Source organism: Lithobates pipiens, unplaced genomic scaffold (assembly GCF_037356315.1).
Source record: "Lithobates pipiens isolate NorthernLeopardFrog02 unplaced genomic scaffold, aLitPip1_a1.2 Scaffold_13, whole genome shotgun sequence".
Classification (NCBI taxonomy): Eukaryota; Metazoa; Chordata; class Amphibia; order Anura; family Ranidae; genus Lithobates; species Lithobates pipiens.
Genome location: NW_027507718.1, coordinates 349453691 through 349476954, shown reverse-complemented (window position 1 = coordinate 349476954; position 23264 = coordinate 349453691). Strand labels below are relative to the sequence as shown.

The 23264-nt window shown below is 40.5% G+C and overlaps 1 protein-coding gene across 2 annotated transcripts in view; it reads right to left on the bottom strand.

Moving 5' to 3' along the window:
- GLRB (glycine receptor beta) overlaps window positions 1-23264 on the bottom strand; it is a 202994-nt gene that overhangs the window by 104812 nt on the left and 74918 nt on the right. For both annotated transcript variants that reach the window (XM_077477106.1, XM_077477105.1), the window contains 2 exons: window positions 20519-20625; window positions 5222-5289 (listed from right to left, as the gene is read on the bottom strand). In XM_077477106.1, the coding sequence (XP_077333232.1) occupies window positions 5222-5289; window positions 20519-20625 (175 nt within the window). The remainder of the gene's footprint in view (window positions 1-5221; window positions 5290-20518; window positions 20626-23264) is intronic.

The window sequence follows — 23264 nt, the reverse complement described above, 5'->3', positions numbered from 1 at the left end:
TGGTGAGGGAGGAATCATCCTGTGTCCCTGCAGCTTCCATGTGTTGTGGCAGTGCAGTCTTTCTGCCAGGGTCAGAGTGTGGCAGTCTCGACCTGGGAAAGAGCGCATATGCTCTGCCCGCTCTTGTTCATGGTGGAATCAAGCAAGCTTTTTTGGCTACCGAGGGCTGTCATATGAATGATTTTCACATGGGTGCTATGGAAGGTGACTGTGTAGGGCATTAGGTTGATGTACAGCTGGTTGTAGGCAAGGAAATAGAACCAGATGAATGGTAGGCCATAGTAGAATAACAGATCTAGAGATCTAACATGCTTCCAGTTCTGCCATTAGGCCACCTCACCACCAGGAAGACCGGGAGATGATGGAAGTGCCAGCAATGAACAGGGAAGAGGTTTGCAATTTAAGTGTACATAGTTGCACTTTATGGCAAAAGCCCCAGGGGCTGCATTTTTTTTATGTGGTTTAGTTCTGTTTTAAGGCATTTGTTTTAAAACTAAGAAAAAAAACGTTGGCGATACATACACTTTAGTGGCCACTAAAACCCTGGCAATCCTTAGTAGCCCATAAAACAAAGCGAAACTAAATCAGGGAGATTCACAGACAAGGGTTCCTGGCCAATGAAGAAAAGATTCCTTTCAGTATCTGCTCTTAGGTAGGGTTTTAATTTTAAAAGTTGTACAGATTCACTTTAAGGACTATCATGTGTTATTTTAGTAGCTGTCAGGTATCTGCAAACTCAGTATTTGTTTAAAAAAAAAAAAAGCTATATATATTAAGTATAAACTACAGTTATTTCTGAAATGGAGTTCAAAAGTATAACCCATCCCTAGCATGTTGATATTCGTACACATAATAAGTTGGCCAACATCACTTTAATTTGGTATAAGTAAGATTTATTAAATGTCTGCACTGACTGTTCTTTGACCTTACTTTATAGAAAATTGTGTTTCAATGCAATTGGAAAATGTAACTACTGGCAGCAATGGCATTTTTAAATTGATGATTCCTTATAAACCTGGGGTTGTTATAATGTTTCTCTGAAATGCTACCTATACGAAGAAAGATGCATTTCTCATAAGCAAGATGCTCTACCAGTGTTACATTTGAACACAGTAATTTAAAAAACAAACCTGGCGTTTCTCCACTGCAGTCAAGCAAGCTTGGTGACCAACCAGCCCCAGCTGTGATTGGATGAAAAAGGAGCAGCAGCACACTAAGAGGTTACCCCTCGGCTCTCATCTCCTCTAGGGTTTATTTAAATTGTTTTTTACACAAGATTTACATATATATCACTCAGGATTCAAATATAATTTTTTCTAATTGAATTTGTTGGAAGGCAACATGGTTTAATATCATATTTCTGGAGTTTTTCTGTCAATGTTACTGCGTTTATTGATAAGTGTTTTGGTATTATCAAGAGTTTAAATTGATCTGTCATAGATCTGTTACATATCTGTTTGCTATTTCCAAAGATCAGCCATACTGATACTTGCAGTTCCATGGCTTTAAAGGGTAAAGGTCTGATGTTCTTTCTGGTTGATACCAGGTCTGGAATGTAACAAGTTGCACATCAAAGCTTTGTAGCATATCTGAAAGAAGAGATCAGGCCTCCATCAAGCGGAACAAAATGTGGCTCTGGAACGGCTGATGTTATAATGTTATGCAAGCAAGCTTGAAAGGGACCATAGCTGACAAGATGACTGATGAATGTCCTGCTTCAGAAGATCGAAGGACCAAAAGGCATTGAAGATATACAGACATGATACATGGACAATGCTGCCCCTAGGGGCCAATACAGCAGGACAGTAATACAATATATTGAGGAGGACTGCCCCATAAGTACTGTGATTCGTCAAAAGTCTAGATGGGATGGCAATGGGGTTGGGTCTGGATGGTGTATGATTGAAGTATAAAAGGGCTGAAAGAGTCAGAGTGCTCCCTCTCTACCTTTTTCACTCTTGGCTCATGCCTGAGCCTCATGGCTCTCTGTTACCATAATTTTGAGCCCAGACGAGGAGACAATATCTAGGGGACAGCCTTTGTGATAAGTATATGTGATGTTCTGTTGTTATATGCTTTGTAATAACTTTCCTTAGTATTTTCATGTAAGCGTTTTCCTATTTTCTTGGGAAATATAAAAGACGTTGTTTTATTAAGCAATGTGTTTGTTTTCATAGCTAACCTTATATTATTGTGCTATCAACAGTAACTTTCAGAGTTTTAATAGACTAGCTAACTATAGGAATAGACAAGTTAATACATATATGGAATAAATAGATGGAATCCGTAACCACCCTCAGATAATATTTAGTTTAGAAGTTATTGCAATTCCAGATTTTATTTCAGAATTCAATTGGAAAAAATGTGTAAATCTTAGGTGAAAGTAATGTAAATTGTGTGTGACATTTATAAATAGACCTCCTAGTGTGAGATTGACAATACTGTACAATGCCTTAGAGCTTGGCTAACAATGCTGCCACTTTCTTTCAAACTTTCCTGCTGGGAATGGGGGTTATTATAATTGCTACTATAAAGACAAACTGATGGACTATTTAAAATCATTTAAAGTAGAACTCTAGTCCGGTGTTTCTCAACTCCAGTCCTCAAGGCGCACCAACAGGTTATGTTTTCAGGATTTCTATTATTTTGCACAAGTGATTTGATCAGTTTCACTGCCTTAGTAATCACCACAGCCATTTCATCTGAGGGAAATCCTGAAAACATGACCTGTTGGGGTACCTTGAGGACTGGAGTTGAATAACACTGCTCTAGACAAACAGCTAAATACATCATTTAATGATATACTGTATGAGTTTACTGCTATATCTACCATATCTTTTTTTTTTTTGTTTAGGCCAGCTCTTGTATTTAACACACCTCTGCTAGTTAGAAACAGCACTCTGCTTCTTCCTGGATTACCATACATACTTACTATAAGGCTATTAGTGCTTGGTGGTGTCGTTTCAGGCTGAGGTATAAGGCTCCATTGGCACTCAGCATAGTAAGGATGCCAGCATAAGAAAAACCCATCCAGTGAGCAATAAACGTATAAGCATGAAAACACTGCTCATGTTTATATATGGATATCTACTAGATCAGCTACCTGTTCACTTGACACAGGTGACAATGCTTATTTAGTGATGATTCTTAGGGCAGAGAGGAACAGAGAAACATTTATTGCTAAATCAGGGATTTGATTTGCTTAATCTGGATTTAGCATCAGATGTAGATTAACCTCCTTAGCGGTAATCCCGAGTCTGGCTCGGGTTGGGAATTTCATTACAATAGCGGTAACCCCGAGCCAGACTCGGGCTTGCACCGCTCGATGCAGGGGAGGACACAGGGATCGTTACTTACCTTGTCCCCTGGATCCAGCGATGTCCGCCGCGCTGTGTGATCGAGCCGTCCTGCGCTCGATTCACAGTGCCGAATGCCGCCGAGCTCCGTTCCCTGCGACGTTACGACGCACGGGAGCGGAGAACGGCGGCAAATTCAAAAATGTAAAAAGACACAAAACACACACAGCACTGTAATCTTACAGATTACAGTGCTGTAGTAAAAAATACACACCCCCTTTGTCCCTAGTGGTTTGTGCAATGCCCTGCATGCACTTTTATATTATAAATACTGTTTTTTACTGCTTGGAATTTGGAGATTGTCCATAGCAACCAAAACATGTCCCTTTTTAATTTTTTTTTGAATTTGATTACATTATTGAATAATTTTTATTATTCTTTATTATATTATAAACTTTATCATACCCGGGATGTCCGCTAGACTCTGGTTTGAAGAGATTTCAGAGCATTATTCCTAAGAATTACAGGACTACAAAATAAAAGCCAGATTTCCATGCAAAATAATTGTACCGCTTTCAGCACCTTATTCCAGACTGAATCATACCGCCAGGGAGGTTAAGTGCATGTTACATAAAAAGGAACTTGCCCACCCATTTAAACCATTGCTGCCCCTCCGCAATCATCCGAAAGCTTCCACACTCCCATGCTGCCATCTTCTTTATGATGTCATGAGGGGGCTGGTTGTCTTATCTGGCTTCTAGCAGCCAACATCCTGACTGTGCATGAGCAGTAAGTCCTACTTGGCTCCGAAGCCTCCTGGGATCCATGAACTGGAGGGAGTGTCATTCTGGCTTAGGCCAGAAAGACAGAAGCCCAGACAATCTCACTTTAAAAAAAATAAATAAAAGGGTGGGGGGGGGGGGGGGGGTTAGAAGCAAAATATTTGAAAAAAAAGTATAACATATGATTTACATTTCTTAATGGGCCAGGTTTTGTAAGATCAATGGGACGGCTTCCTGGACCTTTTCTGCTTCTAGTAGTCGTGGTGCTTCCTTTGAAAACATTTGTCTTTGGAGATCAGCCCATGTCATTTTCCCTTTACAAATACCAAGGAAACTATTAACTTCAATTACATCTCTGAAAAGAGGACATCATGATGGTCGCAACAAAAGTGTCCTTTGATTAATAATATCTTTTTCTTCTGCACAGACCTCTGCCCTAGTTTTTTTATGTAGAGAGATCATCATGCACAGATAAATACATTTCTCCGAGCTGTATCCTTGCACATAAATGTTAGAGACAGCGACTTCACAAGCATGAAAAACGATGTTGCACTGCATCATTGTCAGCACAGCACATTGACAAATGCAATGCTCAAAGCCATGGCCCCATTTTGTCAACAAGTCAGAAAGGGCTATTGGACAGCAATGCTGAATCATATAGTTTCAACACCGTCCTTTCATTTATTGAGTGAGGTGTTTTTTATTTCAGCCCATATTGTGGTGTGGGGAAGAAGAAAATATCCAAATCCTTACAAAGTTGTGGAGGACAAAGTGTTATCCCGTACATCACTAATTATGCTTTTTATTATTTCCCTCAATCTGTGTACCTGCCTGATTTGCCCATTGTAACTACATCTGTGATGGGGATTTCTTCTTAAAGAGCACCCACTAATACGTACTGAATATTAGCCATGCTTGAGGATGATGTTCCTCCATCCTGCATAACCGGAGTTCCAGACACTTGAATAGAAGCTAAAATGTAGTCATGTTATTTATTTCATTTATTTCAGATACTTATATAGCACCATAAATTTACACAGCGTTACATATCCAGATTGTGTTATTAAGAGAAGAATTAGAATACCAAAAGAGATATAAAATATTTCAGATTGTGATCTACAGAATTAAAAGCCGTATGCTTACCATGGTTGTTTCCTGGATCGACCCAAAGCTGTTAATAAATATGTTGACTACAACATCAACTGGAATACCTGAAAACAAATACAGAAAATTATTTATTTATTACAGGTGCTTATGTAGTGCTGTCAATTACGCAACACTCTATATATATATATATTATACATTCACATCAGTCCCTGTTCTCAAGAAGCTTACAATGTTAGGTTAGATTTCACACCAGCCCACACACATAATGCACCATATAAAACACACACTGGTGATGCAATGCACTGTTTAATATTTTTTTAACTTTATTCAACGTGATATAAAAAAAAAAACTTAACATGCAGGGACATGCTTTGCGCACACCACCGCGCATCTATGGTGTGAACAGGGCACATAGAGTACAACTATTTTCTATGTGCCCGAGCAGTGAGCCTGCAATGGTTAATGCAGCTCAATTCACCAGGTGTATACTACTACTACAACTAACAGGTGTACGACTATAAATTGGCCTTATACCATATTATGTGAGACTTCATTTCACAGAGAGGGAGAGATTTAGAAAGAAACAGAGTGTGACCATCTACACTATAACAGTCCATTTTTCTCCTTTATTGCCAATTATTTAGTTATTTTTCTCCCCTTGCAGTGTGCCATTCTGTATCAAAAAATGAAGCTGAATGGTCACATAGTGGAACATCATTAGAGTCTGTTCAGTAAAACTGACCATAAATAACACATCACTGCAACATTCTAACATGATGCTAAGGCAAGGACTGCACCATTTAGGGGTCCCCCTAGGAAGAGATAATGAGTGATTAATTACAATGTTAAAGTGCTTATTGTCAGCCAAGAAAATATTCCAACCAAGGGAAATTTCGTGAAAAATTTTGGAAAAAATTTGTGAGAAGCAATTAACTGCTTATACATTAGTTCAGAGCATCGTGGGAGTCACACAAGACAAACAACTCTTGTTTTAGCTAATCAATATCTCCCCAGCTGCCTTTCTTGGGGTTCATTCACACTGGAAACTGATTACGCATATTATTGTATGTAGCAGGTGCTGCTTTACTATGGCAGATTTATTTTGAATGGGTCCCAATGCAGGAGAAACCACTCCTACTCGATTATCTAATTACTGCAATGCACTGCATTGCACCACAGCGTGCTTGGTGGATTAGCTTGTATGGTAGTAACCTGCATTTTACAGGTGCTAGCAGTTGTGCAAACGGGCCCTTAAAGTGAAATGAACCACTTGCTAACTAACGTATGTATATACAACTTTTTGACAGGAAGTGGTTATTACAAGATCATAGCTGCAGCCATACTGTCTTTCTTTTTTAGCTGGCAATTGGCTGTTTTGTAAAGGTGATCACCTTCAGGCTGGTTCGCACATGTGCAGTGCGAACTGAAGCTTTGTTTTCACAGCTAATTGACAAAGTAATTGTTTAGCGTTTCAGGTCAGTTTTTGATCAGGATCAGGTCAGGATTGCATCCGTATCAGATAAGGTTTACATCAGGATCAGATCAGGATTGTATCCTGTTCACAACTGAATGACATGCATGATTCAAAAGCATTTTCATAGAAGTCAGTAGGCCTGAATTTTCACCTGAGCCAGACCGCACTGTTCAAAACACTGACAGGACTCTCTTTCAATTCGTACTGAATCTGTACTCCAGCTACACCGGACATATGTGAACAGGCACAATAGAAAGCAATGTTCCTTCACATGTCATGTGTACTGGAAGTGGTTCAAAAAACGCATTCAATTGCATATGTGTGAACCTACCCTTATAGCATTGGAAATGGCTGCCCCTCCTTCTGCAGGATGGTTTTTCACAGAGGAGATGGAGGAGTATCCATTCCCCCATCTCCTCTGTGATAAATGAAGTGACAGTAATTTTGGCACTTCCAGTTTCAGAGCTGCCATTCCCGATCTGTGCTTGGATAGTTGCTCTGGAAGGTAGGGGAGACATCAGGGGTCTAATAGACCCCTGATGTCTCCATAAAGAAGAACTGTCACTGCCCAAAGCTATCACGGGGGGCTTGTTGCTTACAAATAAAATAAAGGTTGGTTTAAATTTAAAGAAGGGCGATTATTACAAATTTTTACATGGGTCTGCCTAATATGTTGCTAGGTGCTTACTAAGTCTGCTTATGAAGTCCAACCTGTCCCCCTCCCTGCATGCCAAAAGTGACAACAGCTTGAAAGGAGACAGATCCATTATAATTGCAGTTTGTCTTGGCTCATGACACTTTCCTCAGACAAGCTGTGGCACAATGTATGCATTGAGACAGGGGGGGTGACACTCCCCTCTCTCCCTCTACGTTACTTTTGTCTTAGTAAAACACTCTAAATTGAGACAATCTGCAGCTACAGTAAATCTATTTTCTTCCAAGTTGTTGTTGAATTTGCCATAAGAGGAGGGGGATAGGTTGGACAGCTACATTTAGGAAGCACCTAGCAACATGGGACAATGTACTACGTGTACTTTGTCCAATAGGGGCCGACCAATGTAAAAAAAATAGTAATGATAGTTCCTCTTTAATATTTTTTTTTTTCACAAGGAGGTGACCATTTACGATCTGATTGTACAATTTTGTTAGATTTACTAATACTATGTGTTTGATTTAATAAAGGCAAATAGACTGTGCACTCTGCAAGAGCAGTTGCTCCAGAGCTATGTAAATGAGGCAAAGCTTTACTTTGCAAACAATACCCAATAACATAAAAATAAAATAAAAAATAAAAATGAATTTTTGCTTGCACATGATCATATGATGGAAGTCAGCGGATCTTCTGCTCATTTACTAAGCTCTGGAGCAACTGCTTATGCAGAGTGAAACTTTGCAAAGTGTGCAGTCTATTTGCCTTTAGTAAATCAATACCAACGCGACACAATTGAGGGGTTGCTCACAGGCTTGATGTTTTTTTTTCTGTTTCTGATCCTAGATTGTGAATTAGCTTATCTTCCATGGATTCTTGAATGGTAGATTTATTGCTGAAAAGATAAGAGTTTGATATTTAATGTGAATTTTACTTTTATAATAGCACAGGATGGATCCCAGCTTGACTAAACAGTCATTTTCAGCATAATGTCAGTATGTTGTAAATAAAGTGGTCTTCACCAAGGGTTTCATTTTATGCTATAAGAGTAAAGATATAAGTATTTCAGCCCTGCCTTAGTTGTAGTCAGTGGTTTTAACTGCTCCTTACTTTAACCACTTTCAGACCGGACCATTTTGCTGGTCAATGACCAGAGGTCTTTTTACAATTTGGCACTGCGCTGCTTTAACTGGTAATTGAATGCGCGGTCATGCAATGTTGTACCCAAACAAAATTTGTGTCCTTTTCTTCCCACAAATAGAGCTTTCTTTTGATGGTATTTGATTGCCTCTGCGATTTTTATTTTTTGCGATATAAACGTAAAAAGACCGCAAATTTTGAAAAAAAATGATATTTTCTACTTTTTGTTATTAGAAAAATCCAATAAATTCAATTTTAGTCATACATTTAGGCCAAAATGTATTCAGCCACATGTCTTTGGTAAAAAAAAAGTCAATAACTGTATATTTATTGGTTTGCGCAAAAGTTGTCACATCTACAAACTAAGGTACGTTTTCTGGAATTTACGCAGCTTTTAGTTTACGACTGCCTATCTCATTTCTTGAGGTGCTAAAATGGCAGGGCAGTACAAAACCCCCCCAAATGACCCCATTTTGGAAAGTAGACCCCCTAAGGAAATTGATAAGTGGCATGTTGAGCCCATTGAATATTTTATTTTTTTGCCTCAAGTGATTGAATAATGACAAAAAAAATTTTTTTTTTTTTTTTTTTACACAAAGTTGTCACTAAATGATATATTGCTCACACATGCTATGGGCATATGTGAAATGACACCCCAAAATAAATTCTGCTGCTTCTCCTGAGTACGGAGATACCACATATGTGGTACTTTTTGGGAGCCTAGCCGCGTACGGGGCCCCGAAAACCAAGCACCGTCTTCAGGCTTTCTAAGGGCGTAAATTTTTGATTTCACTTCTCACTACCTATTACAGGTTTGAAGGCCATAAAATGCCAAGATGGCACAAAACCCCCACAAATGACCCCATTTTAGAAAGTAGACACCCCAAGCTATTTGCTGAGAGGCATGTTGAGTCCATGGAATATTTTATATTTTGCCACAAGTTGCGGGAAAATTACAAACTTTTTTTTTTTTTACACAAAGTTGTCACTAAATGATATATTGCTCACACATGCTATGGGCATATGTGAAATGACACCCCAAAATAAATTCTGCTGCTTCTCCTGAGTACGGAGATACCACATATGTGGTACTTTTTGGGAGCCTAGCCGCGTACGGGGCCCCGAAAACCAAGCACCGTCTTCAGGCTTTCTAAGGGCGTAAATTTTTGATTTCACTTCTCACTACCTATTACAGGTTTGAAGGCCATAAAATGCCAAGATGGCACAAAACCCCCACAAATGACCCCATTTTAGAAAGTAGACACCCCAAGCTATTTGCTGAGAGGCATGTTGAGTCCATGGAATATTTTATATTTTGCCACAAGTTGCGGGAAAATTACAAACTTTTTTTTTTTTTTACACAAAGTTGTCACTAAATGATATATTGCTCACACATGCTATGGGCATATGTGAAATGACACCCCAAAATAAATTCTGCTGCTTCTCCTGAGTACGGAGATACCACATATGTGGTACTTTTTGGGAGCCTAGCCGCGTACGGGGCCCCGAAAACCAAGCACCGCCTTCAGGCTTTCTAAGGGCGTAAATTTTTGATTTCACTTCTCACTACCTATTACAGTTTTGAAGGCCATAAAATGCCAAGATGGCACAAAACCCCCACAAATGATCCCATTTTAGAAAGTAGACACCCCAAGCTATTTGCTTAGAGGCATGTTGAGTCTATGGAATATTTTATATTTTGCCACAAGTTGCGGGAAAATTACAAACTTTTTATTTTTATTTTATTTTTTCACAAAGTTGTCACTAAATGATATATTGCTCACGCATGCCATGGGCATATGTGAAATGACACCCAAAATAAATTCTGCTGCTTCTCCTGAGTACGGGGATACCACATATGTGGGACTTTTTGGGAGCCTAGCCGCGTACGGGGCCCCGAAAACCAAGCAGCGCCTTCAGGCTTTCTAAGGGCGTTACAGTTTTGAAGGCCATAAAATGCCAAGATGGCACAAACCCCCCCCAAATGACCCCATTTTGGAAAGTAGACACCCCTAAATTTAGGGGTACACTAGTGAGACTAGGTAATAAATGGCGGGTGCCCTGAAACTATAAAAAAATAACTAACCAACCAGCGTCACCTGTAACAGTTATATGGTGATCACTGGTGAAAGGGTTAACTAGGGGGTAATCAGGGGGCTTTATGCGGTAGTATATGGGGGTCCCTGGCACTATAAAAAGCTGCGGCGAACCTAAATACCTACCTGCCTAACTAGCGTCACCTGTGACACTAATACAGCGATCAGAAAAACGATCGCTTATTAGGCTGGGTTCACACTGGAGCGATGCGGGAACGCCACGAATCCGCGGCGGGTTCCCGCATCGCATGCCTCCCGGCGGCAGTTCACACTGCCCTATGCGAACTGCTGGGAGTGTTAGTGAAATGTTAATGACACCCCCAGATCAGTTCGCATATCGCAGTGCGATCTGCAAACTCGGATCGCATGGTGTGAACACCCATGCGATCCGATTCTGCTGCGGACCAAAAAAAGGGTCCCGTGCGAGTTTGCGGCGGGTGCGGCGCGAATTCAGCCATACTATCTGTATGGCTGAACTCGAATCGCACAGAGATCGGATGTGATTTGCACTGCAGTGCGGTGCGAATCACATCCGTTCTCATAAACCGCTGCAATGTGAACCCAGCCTTAGTGACACTGGCGACGGGGGGTGATCACGGGGTTAAACCTTTATTGGGGGGGTTAGGGGGGTACCTTAGAACTAAAGGGGGCTAACCCTAACTGCCCTAACAGTTATTACAGTCACAAATGACACCCGCCGGGTGATCAGGGGGTTAAACCTTTATTAGGTAATAAATGGCGGGTGCCCTGAAACTATAAAAAAAATAACTAACCAACCAGCGTCACCTGTAACAGTTATATGGTGATCACTGGTGAAAGGGTTAACTAGGGGGCAATCAGGGGGCTTTATGCGGTAGTATATAGGGGTCCCTGGCGCTATAAAAAGCTGCGGCGAACCTAAATACCTACCTGCCTAACTAGCGTCACCTGTGACACTAATACAGCGATCAGAAAAACGATCGCTTATTAGGCTGGGTTCACACTGGAGTGATGCGGGAACGCCACGAATCCGCGGCGGGTTCCCGCATCGCATGCCTCCCGGCGGCAGTTCACACTGCCCTATGCGAACTGCTGGGAGTGTCAGTGAAATGTTAATGACACCCCCAGATCAGTTCGCATATCGCAGTGCGATCTGCAAACTCGGATCGCATGGTGTGAACACCCATGCGATCCGATTCTGCTGCGGACCAAAAAAAGGGTCCCGTGCGAATTTGCGGCGGGTGCGGCGAATGGCTGAACTCGAATCGCACAGAGATCGGATGTGATTTGCACTGCAGTGCGGTGCGAATCACATCCGTTCTCATAAACCGCTGCAATGTGAACCCAGCCTTAGTGACACTGGCGACGGGGGGTGATCACGGGGTTAAACCTTTATTGGGGGGGTTAGGGGGGCACATTAGAACTAAAGGGGGCTAACCCTAACTGCCCTAACAGTTATTACAGTCACAAATGACACCAATGCCAAAAAAAAAAAAATGCAATTGGTGTCACTGTGACTGGGGGGGGGGGCATGGGTAATTGGGGGGTGATCGGGGGGTAAAGGGGGGGTGTGAGTGTGCCTGGCATGTTCTACTGTGAAGTGTCTTGTTGGTGCAACTCACTGATCCTCTCTCCTTGGTGCCGGAACGAAACATACCGACACGGAGGAGAGATCACATCACTTCCTCTCCTGTGTTTACATTACAGGAGAGGAAGTGATGCAATGCTTCACTCCCATTCGTCAGGAGCGATCGCGAGGGGGTGGCCATGAATGAATGGCCGCCCCCTCATCCCGGATCGCTCCTGCACGGATACCGACCGCCGCTGGCACCGGGGGGGGCCCGATCGGGCCCCCCACCCGCGGGAAGGCAGGGACGTACATGTACGCCCATATGCCTGCCCGTGCCATTCTGTTGACGTACATCGTCGTGCGGCAGTCGGCAAGTGGTTAAACTGATATTCTGCTTTTTACCTTAAACCGGAGTTCCACCCAATTTTGAGAGGTGGTCTTAAACAAAAGACCATCTCTGCACCCCTCGTTTTTGGATATGTCCAAAAAAATTTTTACTTTCTAACTTACCTTTTTTGAAAGTACTAAGGGTACTTCTGATCCAGCTGGGCCGAGGCTGAGGAAGCAACATCCTCTTCTATGGTGAACCCCCCGTTTTCTGGGAAAAGTGTGTGTCCCAGAAGACAAGTTGGCCATTCATGCAGTCGGAAACCGGCAGTGAAGCCGCAAGGCTCCACTGCCGGTTTCCCTTAGTCGGAATGGCGGCACCTGCACCAGATCTGATGGACAAATCGGCCTCGAGGGGCCAACATCAAGGGCTCCCTGGACAGGTAAGTGTCCTTATTAAAAGTCAGCAGCTACAGTGTTTGCAGCTGCTGACTTTGGCTGGAAAAACGCTTTAACGTGGAGTTCTTGAAATCCCCGGTAGACAGCTGGTGGGTATTACTTGCTCATAAACAGTTCAGCCTCTCTAGATTACAGAAATGACCTTTCCCATTTTTTTTTTTTAAATACAGAGGAAACATGTCTGAGAGGGAAATTGGTCCCTTTGCAACATTTATTTTTGTGATAAACGGTTAGAAGGTTATTTTAATGGTTACAGTAGCATGTATGCTTTTTTTAGCAGCTAATTCTTAATCTTCTGCTTCATTTTTCACGTGTTACAAATGCTTCACCCTAATCACAGTATGAGACAGCTAAGAGAGAAAAAGAGGTATGTGGTAAATTATACAGAGCAGGAGTCTGCCAGTGTTCTTGATGTTGCTGCGTGGGCTGCAATTCCACTGACAGTGTTCTAGTACAAAAGTGGTTGCCGCGGCAACCGGCTTTAGCACTACGGTAAAATAAATACATTTTAAAATCATACACTTTTCTGTGTTTGCTCTAGTCCTTCTGTAGCCCTGCAGTTCCTCCCGATTCATACACCTCTGATTTGCTTTTAATTCTTGAAAACTGTCTAGAGATTTGAAACATTTTAGGCAAGCAAAGATTCTTCAATAGTCAATACTTGTAGAAATAAAAAAAAATGTTTAAATAAGATGGATTTACATACTGTACATTGCAGTTCCTCAGCTGAAAACACATACATTGATTTCCCCCCCCCATGCACTCTGGATGTTTAGCATACTGCACTAACGCTTGGTACCGCTTGGTGCACCGTCCATTCAATACTTTTTTTTAGCATACACCACCAAAACGAAGAAGCAAAAAAGGTTTGGCCAGCAATATTGAGCAAAGGGTTAGTGCCACATCCAATATTGAAGAATAAGGAAAAAAAAAATCCCCTTGTGGTGGACTTTTAAGGCACAATAGAGTTTTCTTAGAAGAATTTTAGTATAATGTTTTTCTAATAATTTCAAAAAGTGTTTATTAGAAAAATGTAGAAAACATAAAAGACAAGGAATGTTTTTACATGTCTTGAGCTTAAAAACCATCATAGAAAATATAATACAATACAATCTATACTTCCCTTTGGGTGCAAGAAGTATAGATTGTATTGCATTATATTTTCTATGACGGTTTTTGAGCTCTAGACATGTAAAAACGTTCCTTGTTTTTTAAGTTTTCTACATTTTTCTAATAAATTCTTTTTGAAATTATTATAAAAACACTATACTAAAATTATTCTAAGAAAACTCTATCGTGCCTTAAAAGTCCACCAGAAAGGTTTTTTTTTTTCCTTTCACCAAACGAAGAGGTCCAAGCTGACAACATAGCAAACTAGGCTAATTGCCTTGATTTGGCCTTGGAATTGCAATGGGCAAAGTTACCCAGCACAACAAAATTGAAATGGTGTGAAAAAAAAAAATATGGATTTGGACTTAACATTTTTGCTTCCACATGACTATGGCAATACTAAGGGTCTGTTAAACACTTTTTTATATACAGAGCACACTCAAAAATCTAATTTCCTTCTTGTGCAATGGGCTTATTGCAGAAATTTGCACAGAGCTAAATACAGTTTCAAGCATCCTGAACACTATTCTTAAATTCGTTTTTCATCTTGAGGCTGGGTTCACACCACAGCATGGAGTGGCTCAAAGCAGGAGCCCGGTGTGTCCCTATTCACCATTTCGGGTCTAATTTTTGTCAGAATTTTTGTCTGAATTCAGACCTGAAATGGACCAGAAGACGCACAGGACTCCCGTGCAGTCTCAAATTGGATGCAGAGAAACCAGCATCCAATTCACAATAGTGTGACCCCAGCCTTAGTGATATTCTTTTTTAAAGAATACATTTGCAGATGATGGACTTTATAGGCATAACACAGGTATAAATTAAAAGTTAATTTATTACAAAAACATACAAGACAATTACTTTAAAATTGATTGACTATTCACAAGTATGCCTTGAAGCAAACAACAACACACCACCTATGTAACATATACAGTAATATACTGAAAATGAGGGACCAAACAGGTCACTCTCCAATACTTGGTGAATTAGCGTATAAGTAACAGAGGCGATGTGTCTTACCTTTACCACACTTGGTGGCCATCACTGAGGCAGAGACTTGAAGGGGACTTCTATCACACAGGATGCTCTTTGGGAACTATGTATACATGGACAATGAAGCTATGTAAGGGATCCCCTGATTAATCCAGACATTGCCACATTAGTTGCCCATGAGCACTTCTTATTTACAATTCACTATCAATTGCTCTAAAGCTTTTTGTGTGAGGTGGTCTCAGAGATTGATCTTGAAGCTATGTGAAGATACTCCTCCCCTCATCCCCAGCTGCACTGCAGAATTTATTCTCTGCTTATTTTCTATCTTTGACTATAAAACTATCACGCCATAAGCTCCTGAAGAAGCGTCTTTTGAATACGGGTAACCTGAGGTGCACACCGCCTCTTTCACTTATACGCTAATTCACCAAGTATTGGAGAGTAACGTGTTTGGTCCCTCATTTTCAGTATATTACTGTATATGTTATGTAGGTGGTGTGTTGTTGTTTGTTTCAAGGCATATTTGTGAAAAGCCAATGAGTTTTAATGTAATTGTCTTGTATGTTTTTGTCTTTTATGTTTTTGTAATAAATTTACTTTTAATTTATACCTGTGTTATGCCTATAATGTCCATAATTTACAAACATATTCTTTAAAATCCAATTTATCAGGACGTGGCACTATATACTTAATTCTCGTATCCACAGCAGCACTCTGGGGTGATACGATCCCTAACCATCCATTAGTGATATTCTTGACCAAGGGGGTTGCATATTACACAACAATGCTTAGATGTAATTTTTTTCTTTTGTAACAATGGTGCAGTGTGAGTACAGAAGGCAGATGGTCCCACTCAGCAGTCTCCTTAGGGCTCATTTATACTTGCAGTAGCCTGCTGAAAAGCTAGTCAAAGGATTTTAACAGGCAGTGAGGAGGCCTTATGTTACCTCCTTTTCACCTTTTTTTTTACCTAAAAGCCTACACCCCTGCTTTGCATCCGTGTCAATTGCACACGTTTTTAAGGCCGCTACGGTGCTGCTCCATTCGACTGAAAATGAATAAACTTGCAAACTAGGAAGTTAGGACTCACATGGGCAGGAGTCACAGTTTTACCAACCCAGAGGCCCACTCTAATGCAAACAATACAGTCTGACAGGGCTGCACACATGCAGGGGGCCAATACACTTTTAATTCGACCGTCAGCATTTGACAGGTGGCCCATCCCGTCTAAGGCCCCTTTCATACGGGACGGAACCGTAATGATCCGCCCCGTGATGATCCGCTTGCTCAGCGGGGATCGCTCCTAAGCCGGCGGATGACAGGGCGGTCCCTGCACACTGTGCAGGGACCGCCTGCACTCCTCTATGGGGGATCGGATGAACACGGACCGTCTGCCCATGTTCATCCAATCCGCTCTGCAGACAGATAGAAAAATAGGATTTTCCTCCGTCTGCAGAATTGGACCATTGCAGAGACGGATGATATCAGGTGTCTGCGGATGTTCATCTGCAGACACCCGCTATCCCATAGGAATGCATGTATGTCTGTATTTCATCCGCAAACAGATGAATGAAATACGGACATACGGTTCATCAGTTCAGTCACGTCTTTTCAAAGAAAAAATAGATGAAGTTTATATCAGTTTTTCATCAGTTTACATCAGTTTTTATATCAGTTTTTTTTTACACCAATTGTTTTTTACATCCACTACCAATGCAAAAACGGATGGGAAAATTGACCGTTTGTCCATTTCAATTCCTCGTTCATCCAATTCCTTTTTGCAAAAGAAGAAAAATAGGGCTTTGATATGTTTTAAAAAAAGGATGTTGACGGATGTAGATGTAAACTGATTTAAATGGATGATCATCCGTTTAAATCGGTTTTTCCATAGAGATGCACTGATATCTGTTTTTCATCCTTCAACAAATGGACAAAAAACAAACGGTCTGCATGTGTGAAAGGGGCCTAAAGGTTTTGTACCTTAATGCATTCTATGCATTAAGGTACAAAACCTTCCACTGTGTGCCCCCCCCCCTTCCCTGAAAACTTGCCTGACTCCTGTATTAATCCAGTTATGTAAACCGCCATATGTCTTCTCTCCCTCTCTTTTTAGTCTCACAGGCTTTGCTAAGAACAGTGGGGGCCATTGACTCCTGCTGCTGTTGGTCAAAGCCAGTGAGCAAGAGCAGGGGGCTGAGACCTACTATGTGTGTCTATGGACACACACAGCTCGACTTGCTATGTGAGCATACACAGAAGAGAAATAGCCAAAATCACCAGCAGGGGGACCCAAGAAGAGAAGGTTCAGGAAGGCTCTGTGCAATACCATTGCACAGAACAGGTAAGTATAAATCTGTTTATTATTTTATTTAAAAAAAATAAAATAAAAGATAGACTTTACAATCACTTTGAGGCTAGAAAGGAGACATACAATGACTTTTATTTTTTTCCTAACACAGGTAAATGTGTCCCAGCCTGAACCCAAGCCGTGCAGATATTGTTTTTGTCCCTAGAATGTACAGCAATAACATTCAGGTTGTCAGAACACAGATATGTGGTAAATTAGAAGTAAGAACATTAAATCCCCGTTAATTCCTTTCACCTGTACATCATTAAATTGTTTCATCTAATAGCAGCAAACACAATTAAATTGCATCTTTACACCTGCAGCGCATTCCTCAAGCCTAGAGCCCTACAAAAATGACAGCTATCACAGCTTGCTTTTATCGGGTCAGTAACCATTTACTACAGAGCATCTGTCGCCTCAAACTTTTCAATATATTACAAAATGCTATTAAAACTTCACCTATGCAATGTGCTCTGTTTTCGGTGGCATGTGTGTTTGGGGAAACGGTCGCTTGTTTAGTATCTACTAATATGTAAATAAGTCAGTTGGCTGTAGCCGACTCCAGCCAGTAGGCCTCTGTAGCCAGTAGGCCTCTGGGTGTTAACATTGCATTTGGACAAGTAGCAGGTTCTTTCATTTACTAACATTCACAGGGGTCCTCTGTTCTTTTTAAAGCCCAACTCAAGACAGAATTGTTTTTCTTTGGTTTAAGTAAAGTAGGGTGAATGAGAACCTCTGCCACATTTTAATTGTTGTAAGTAGGGCAATTTCTCTATTTGAACAAGAAACTGTAGCTACCAAGGAAGACACAGATACCAACAAAAACTACAGACACAGGTAACATTCCCCCATTGTCCTAATAAATATTGTTTTTGTTGCAGTCTGTGTGCTCCTTGGAGAAATTTGTCATCACTACGTTTACTTGTGACCACATGTCACTGGAATGAAAATTTAGAAGGGATGCCTACCCAGTGATACCTGACAGAGGTTTCAATCCTTCCCCACTCCATCCAAAAAATGAAAATAAAAGTTTGGGCTTTAAGCTGATGTGAAAAGTCAGAGTTAGTCTTATTCTGTCAATCAATATCCAAAATAAAGCAGAGGCTGCCAGTACTCCCAATATAAATGTAAAAGGCGAGATCTTCATTGAAGTAGAGTTTTTATAGAAAAAACTCGTAACACAGAAAACATTAACCAATGAGTGTGAGGTGTTGTTGCTGGAATCAGACTTCTGACTTCACTTCAATCTTCATATCTAATGCTTGACGCTGATGCTTGTTTTGGGTACTTGACTTTGAAGCCTGCCTTGAACATCTAACTCCAACAGCTCTGGACTCCAATACTGGCACTTATCTGACTTTGAACTCTGACTTAACTATTGATGCCTTAAAGTGGAATTATAGGCAAAATATTTTTTTTCATTTTGGATAAAGTAAAGGAGGGGTATAACCTCTGTCAGAATTTTTTTTGCCATCTGTGTCCCATTTTAGAGATTTGCCTTTACTTCCTGCCCCATAGCCAAACAGGAAGTGAGGGGAAATTCCTGAAAATTAAGGAAATTCCTTGGGGACCCCCAGTGCACCCATTGGAAGATTTCCCCTCTATTACTTTTCTGGGGACAACCCAAAATGTGGGATTTTCTTTACGTTCATTTTTAATAATAATAGTAAACGGAGAGGACAGACAGCAATACAAACTGACAGGGATTCTAATCACTCTCCCCTCTATCCACCAAAAAAAAAGTTTTATCTTTTGTTGTACTTTAAGCTGGATATTATACATGGTTAGTTTTCTTTCGTTCATGGTGGAATGCATCAAACCCCCTCCCCTACTGGGACATTATATTCTGACAATGCTGTCAGAATACACTGAGCAGTGGCTGATTGATGGAAAATGTTCTAATATGTCCCTTCAACAGAAGTTGCAGAGGGCCTGCATTCAGTTGAATGGGTTGTGTCTAGTGGGTGGTACTGCAGGAATACTTTTTGCCATGCTGAAGATACTGTATGTACACATCCGCAGCTAAAGAGGATGCAGTTAGGGGGGGGGGCTAAAACTGCCACTCAACTGCATGGTTTTACTGCGCCCCAACTGCTAATGTAAATGAGGCCTAAGGCTCTGTGTGGATGAGAACATATTATGCCTTATGCACACTGGATATTTGGCCATCTCTCCTAGATGCCTTTCCAACTGGCAGCAGCGTTTTGGCAGAAAAAATGACTGATGCTTGTTAACGCGTGCAATGCACTTAGGTGCGTCAAGCGCTTGGGAGTTAATTTTACTGGCTAAAATAATAATCGATTCTGGGCAGTGAAATGAATTAACACTCAATCACTAAACGCGCTTAGCATTTTTGCGTTTTTTCTGTCAAAATGCTGCTGCTCCTTGATGTTCTGGCAGCGTTTTTTTTTCTGCCTCTAAATGCCTAGGCCTCTCAAATCCTCTAAATGCCTATGTGTGCATGGACACCTAGGCTAACATGCATGGGTGTTTTAAAGGCAGGTAAAAAAGTCAAACGCCTCTTAGCCCTTGTACACACGGTCGGATATTCCAATGGACAATGTCTGATAGGACCGTGTTGTCGGATAATCCGACATTGTGTGGGCTCCATCGGACTGTTTCCATCGGAGTATCCGATGGACCAAGTTTTCCAACTTGTCTATAAAAGTTTCTGACAACATGCTCCAATCGGACTTTGTCCAATCATGTGTAGAGAATTTCGATCGGACAAAGTGCCACGCATGCTCAGATCAAATTCCTAGATCAAAGCTATTGGCTACTAGCCTGAACGTAGTCCCGTCGTAACAAAATAACGTCATCACGTTAAGTACGATCGGATTTTCTGACAACTTTGTCCGACTGTGTGTATGCAACAGTTTCGGACAAAATCCGTCGGATTTGGTTGTCGGAATGTCCGACCGTGTGTACAAGGGCTAAGAGCAGTGCTAAAATATACAGTGTTCAAGAGGATGGACATAAGTTTTCAACATGGATCAGGATAACCACTGATGGCTGAATATTTTTTTTTTTTTTTTAGAAGACCTGAGAAGGACAACAAAGGACTAACATAGTTTTGGATGATGAATATCTGAGATCTAGCGTAACTAGAGTGTTAAAATTGAGTTGCGATTAAAATGCATTTAGGAAACGTAGAATAAATGTACAGTATGAATATATAAAGCAACTAACTTTTAAAATTTGGTCTGATCCTTGGGTCATACGTGACCAAAAGTCTGTTCAATATGTTGCTAGTGGAGTTAGGAGGAACTCTTGCAAGATCTTCTGCAGACAGTTGGCTGTAAAATAAAAAATAATCATTAAAATTATGGTTCATATAAAATATATATCTACCATGTAAAATTCATACAGTATATAGTTACAATATTCCATGTGAAGATAATTAAAGTATATCTTAAACAAAAATGTAAAAAGAGAGATTTATGAAATCGAATGCTTTGGTGGAGACCATCTGGATCTTATAAGCATAGAGAATTTTTTCTTATTAAATTTACTAGATTATTTTATGAAAGTTAGTGCAATGGAATGTGAAGGTGTTGCCCATAGCAAAGAATAAGATACCAGATGCTATTTTCTACTGCTGGTTCGCAGGAAGAAAGCGAAAGGAAGAGTTGTTTGCTACAAGTTAATTTTGCAGGTTTATGGTTGCCCTGTGATGCAGAAACTGAGAGCATTCAGAGCATGCCCCTCTCTCCACCTGTTCTCTAAATCTGTGGCTGGTTTTAGTTGCAAGGCTTTTATTTGGTCTAACTTATCTGTATGACAATAACATTCTTTTTACATTTAAATGGTTAACACTTCTGCCTAGCAGCACTAGTGTTATTGGCTTGAATCCCAACCACAGCACTACGGTACCTATCTGGAATTTGCATGTTCTTCCAATGCCTGCGTGGGTTTCCTCCAGGTACTCCAGTTTCCTCCTACACTCCAAAGACATGCTGGTAGATTAATTGCATCCTGTCCCGGCAGGGAGCCCAGCATCCAATCTGGCGGGTGCGTGGGTTTACAATAGAGCTGATCGGAGACTGGATTGTTTATAAACATCCCTATGGTCTAGGATACTGGAAGCCATGAGCATTTTTGCCACTTCCAGTTTCATGGAATGTAAACAGCGAGATTTTTAAATAGTAAAAGCATTTGTTTACACTGACCTTGGTGTGATCAGAGATGCTTTTAGGGGAGAGTAGACATATGGGGTTTAACAGACTCCAGAACTCTCCTTAAAGAGTACCTGTCACTGCCTATTGCTGTCACAAATAATTAAAAATTAAAGAAATAGTGTAAAAAAATGTATTTAAATAAAATACAAACAAAAAAAATTCAAATTTTTTAAAAGCTCAGCTCAGCTCAGCCCCCCCCCCCCGAATGCATAAATAGGTTACGCACACATATGTAAATGGTATCACACCACGCATGTGAGACATCACTCACATGCGTGGTCTCACTCAATATTTCTAGTGCTAGACCTCCTTTGTAACTCTAAACTGGTAATCTGTAAAAAATGAGTAAAGTGATTAGCTGTAGCTAAAGAAGTTAAAAAGTATGCCTAATGTCTCAGTTATGTTTAAGCTATTCAGAAAGAATTACCTTAATTCATATATTAATGTAAAACACAACAGAATATCTCAGGCTGGCCATACATTATACAAATTTCCTTACCAAAACCACATAATATGAGGTCTAACCTAAACATTTTAAATTTATATGCAATCAGGTAGGCCCTTGCATTACACAGTTGTAGGTAAATCCAAAGAAAATTGAATAAGAAAATTGTATATTGTTTGGCCGGCTTGCTTTAGACAACAATGCTGTTATAGACATAGTAGATACAACTATATGCATGAATACCTGCAAGAAAAAGCATTTATTTGCACATGGATAGTTAGACAGATACTACAGACTGTAGATACTCCTTGACCCTGATGAAAAATATAAGCCAGGGCCCTGGAGCTGAATTCTGTACCTCCATGACTCTCCTTGCAGATAATACCCAGCCGCACATTACCTCTAGTACTTTGAATACTCAAATATAATAGCCCCCTTCTCTGCACCCAATCTTGCTCATCTAAAACAATCCCCAAAACCTTGTACAGCATGTCTCCTCACCATTCATGAGAAGTTATTTGGATGCACAGTTACTAACGTTGATGGCGGTGGATAAGTCTTTTGGATTTACTTACCTTACCTTACCTTACAGGCATAAAGATATTATTATGCACGAATAAATGCAAACTGTTTTTTATTAAACTTACGATAAGAACATTTTCTGTCCTTTGGGATATTTACTTGGGCAGCTATAAGTGTACAGGAAGCCATATTTCAGCATTTGATTGGCTTGTGCTAGGACTATTTTTCCATTCTCATAATGTGGTTCCTTTACGCAACATCTGCGCTGTCTTGCTTTGATAAGGAGTCAAGTTAGTTCCTTTACTGTCAAAGCTTTGTAAGTCAATGAAGTGGAATAATTATCGAGATAGGGAATTCTGACACATTTCTGAAACTAATTGAAAGCATGTTTGTTCTAGATCAGTGTCTTAAAAGTAGCTATACACAGCCAAGCAACTAGCATTCTCGGCAGGAGGCCAGCAGTGGCAGTTCTATACATCTCTTCTGACAGGTGTACATAATAAAAGTACATAATAAATTTAAACAGGGGACAATTCCTCCTAATGATTACAGTACTGTCGTTTAACATTATATTTTAGCAACAGTACCAAGAAGATTAACAACAGCAACCTTAAATTGACTCACTTCTGTATAGTTTTGCACTAGTACAGTTTTGCATAAGCAATGTTATTTGATATATCAAGTATTCACCTAGTCATTGGGTCTATTTGATGTAAGCTTGTGGTTCCTAACTTGTTTAAATGGTCAATTTCATTTTTACATGTGGTGAGATTGTAGAATGGGTCTCATA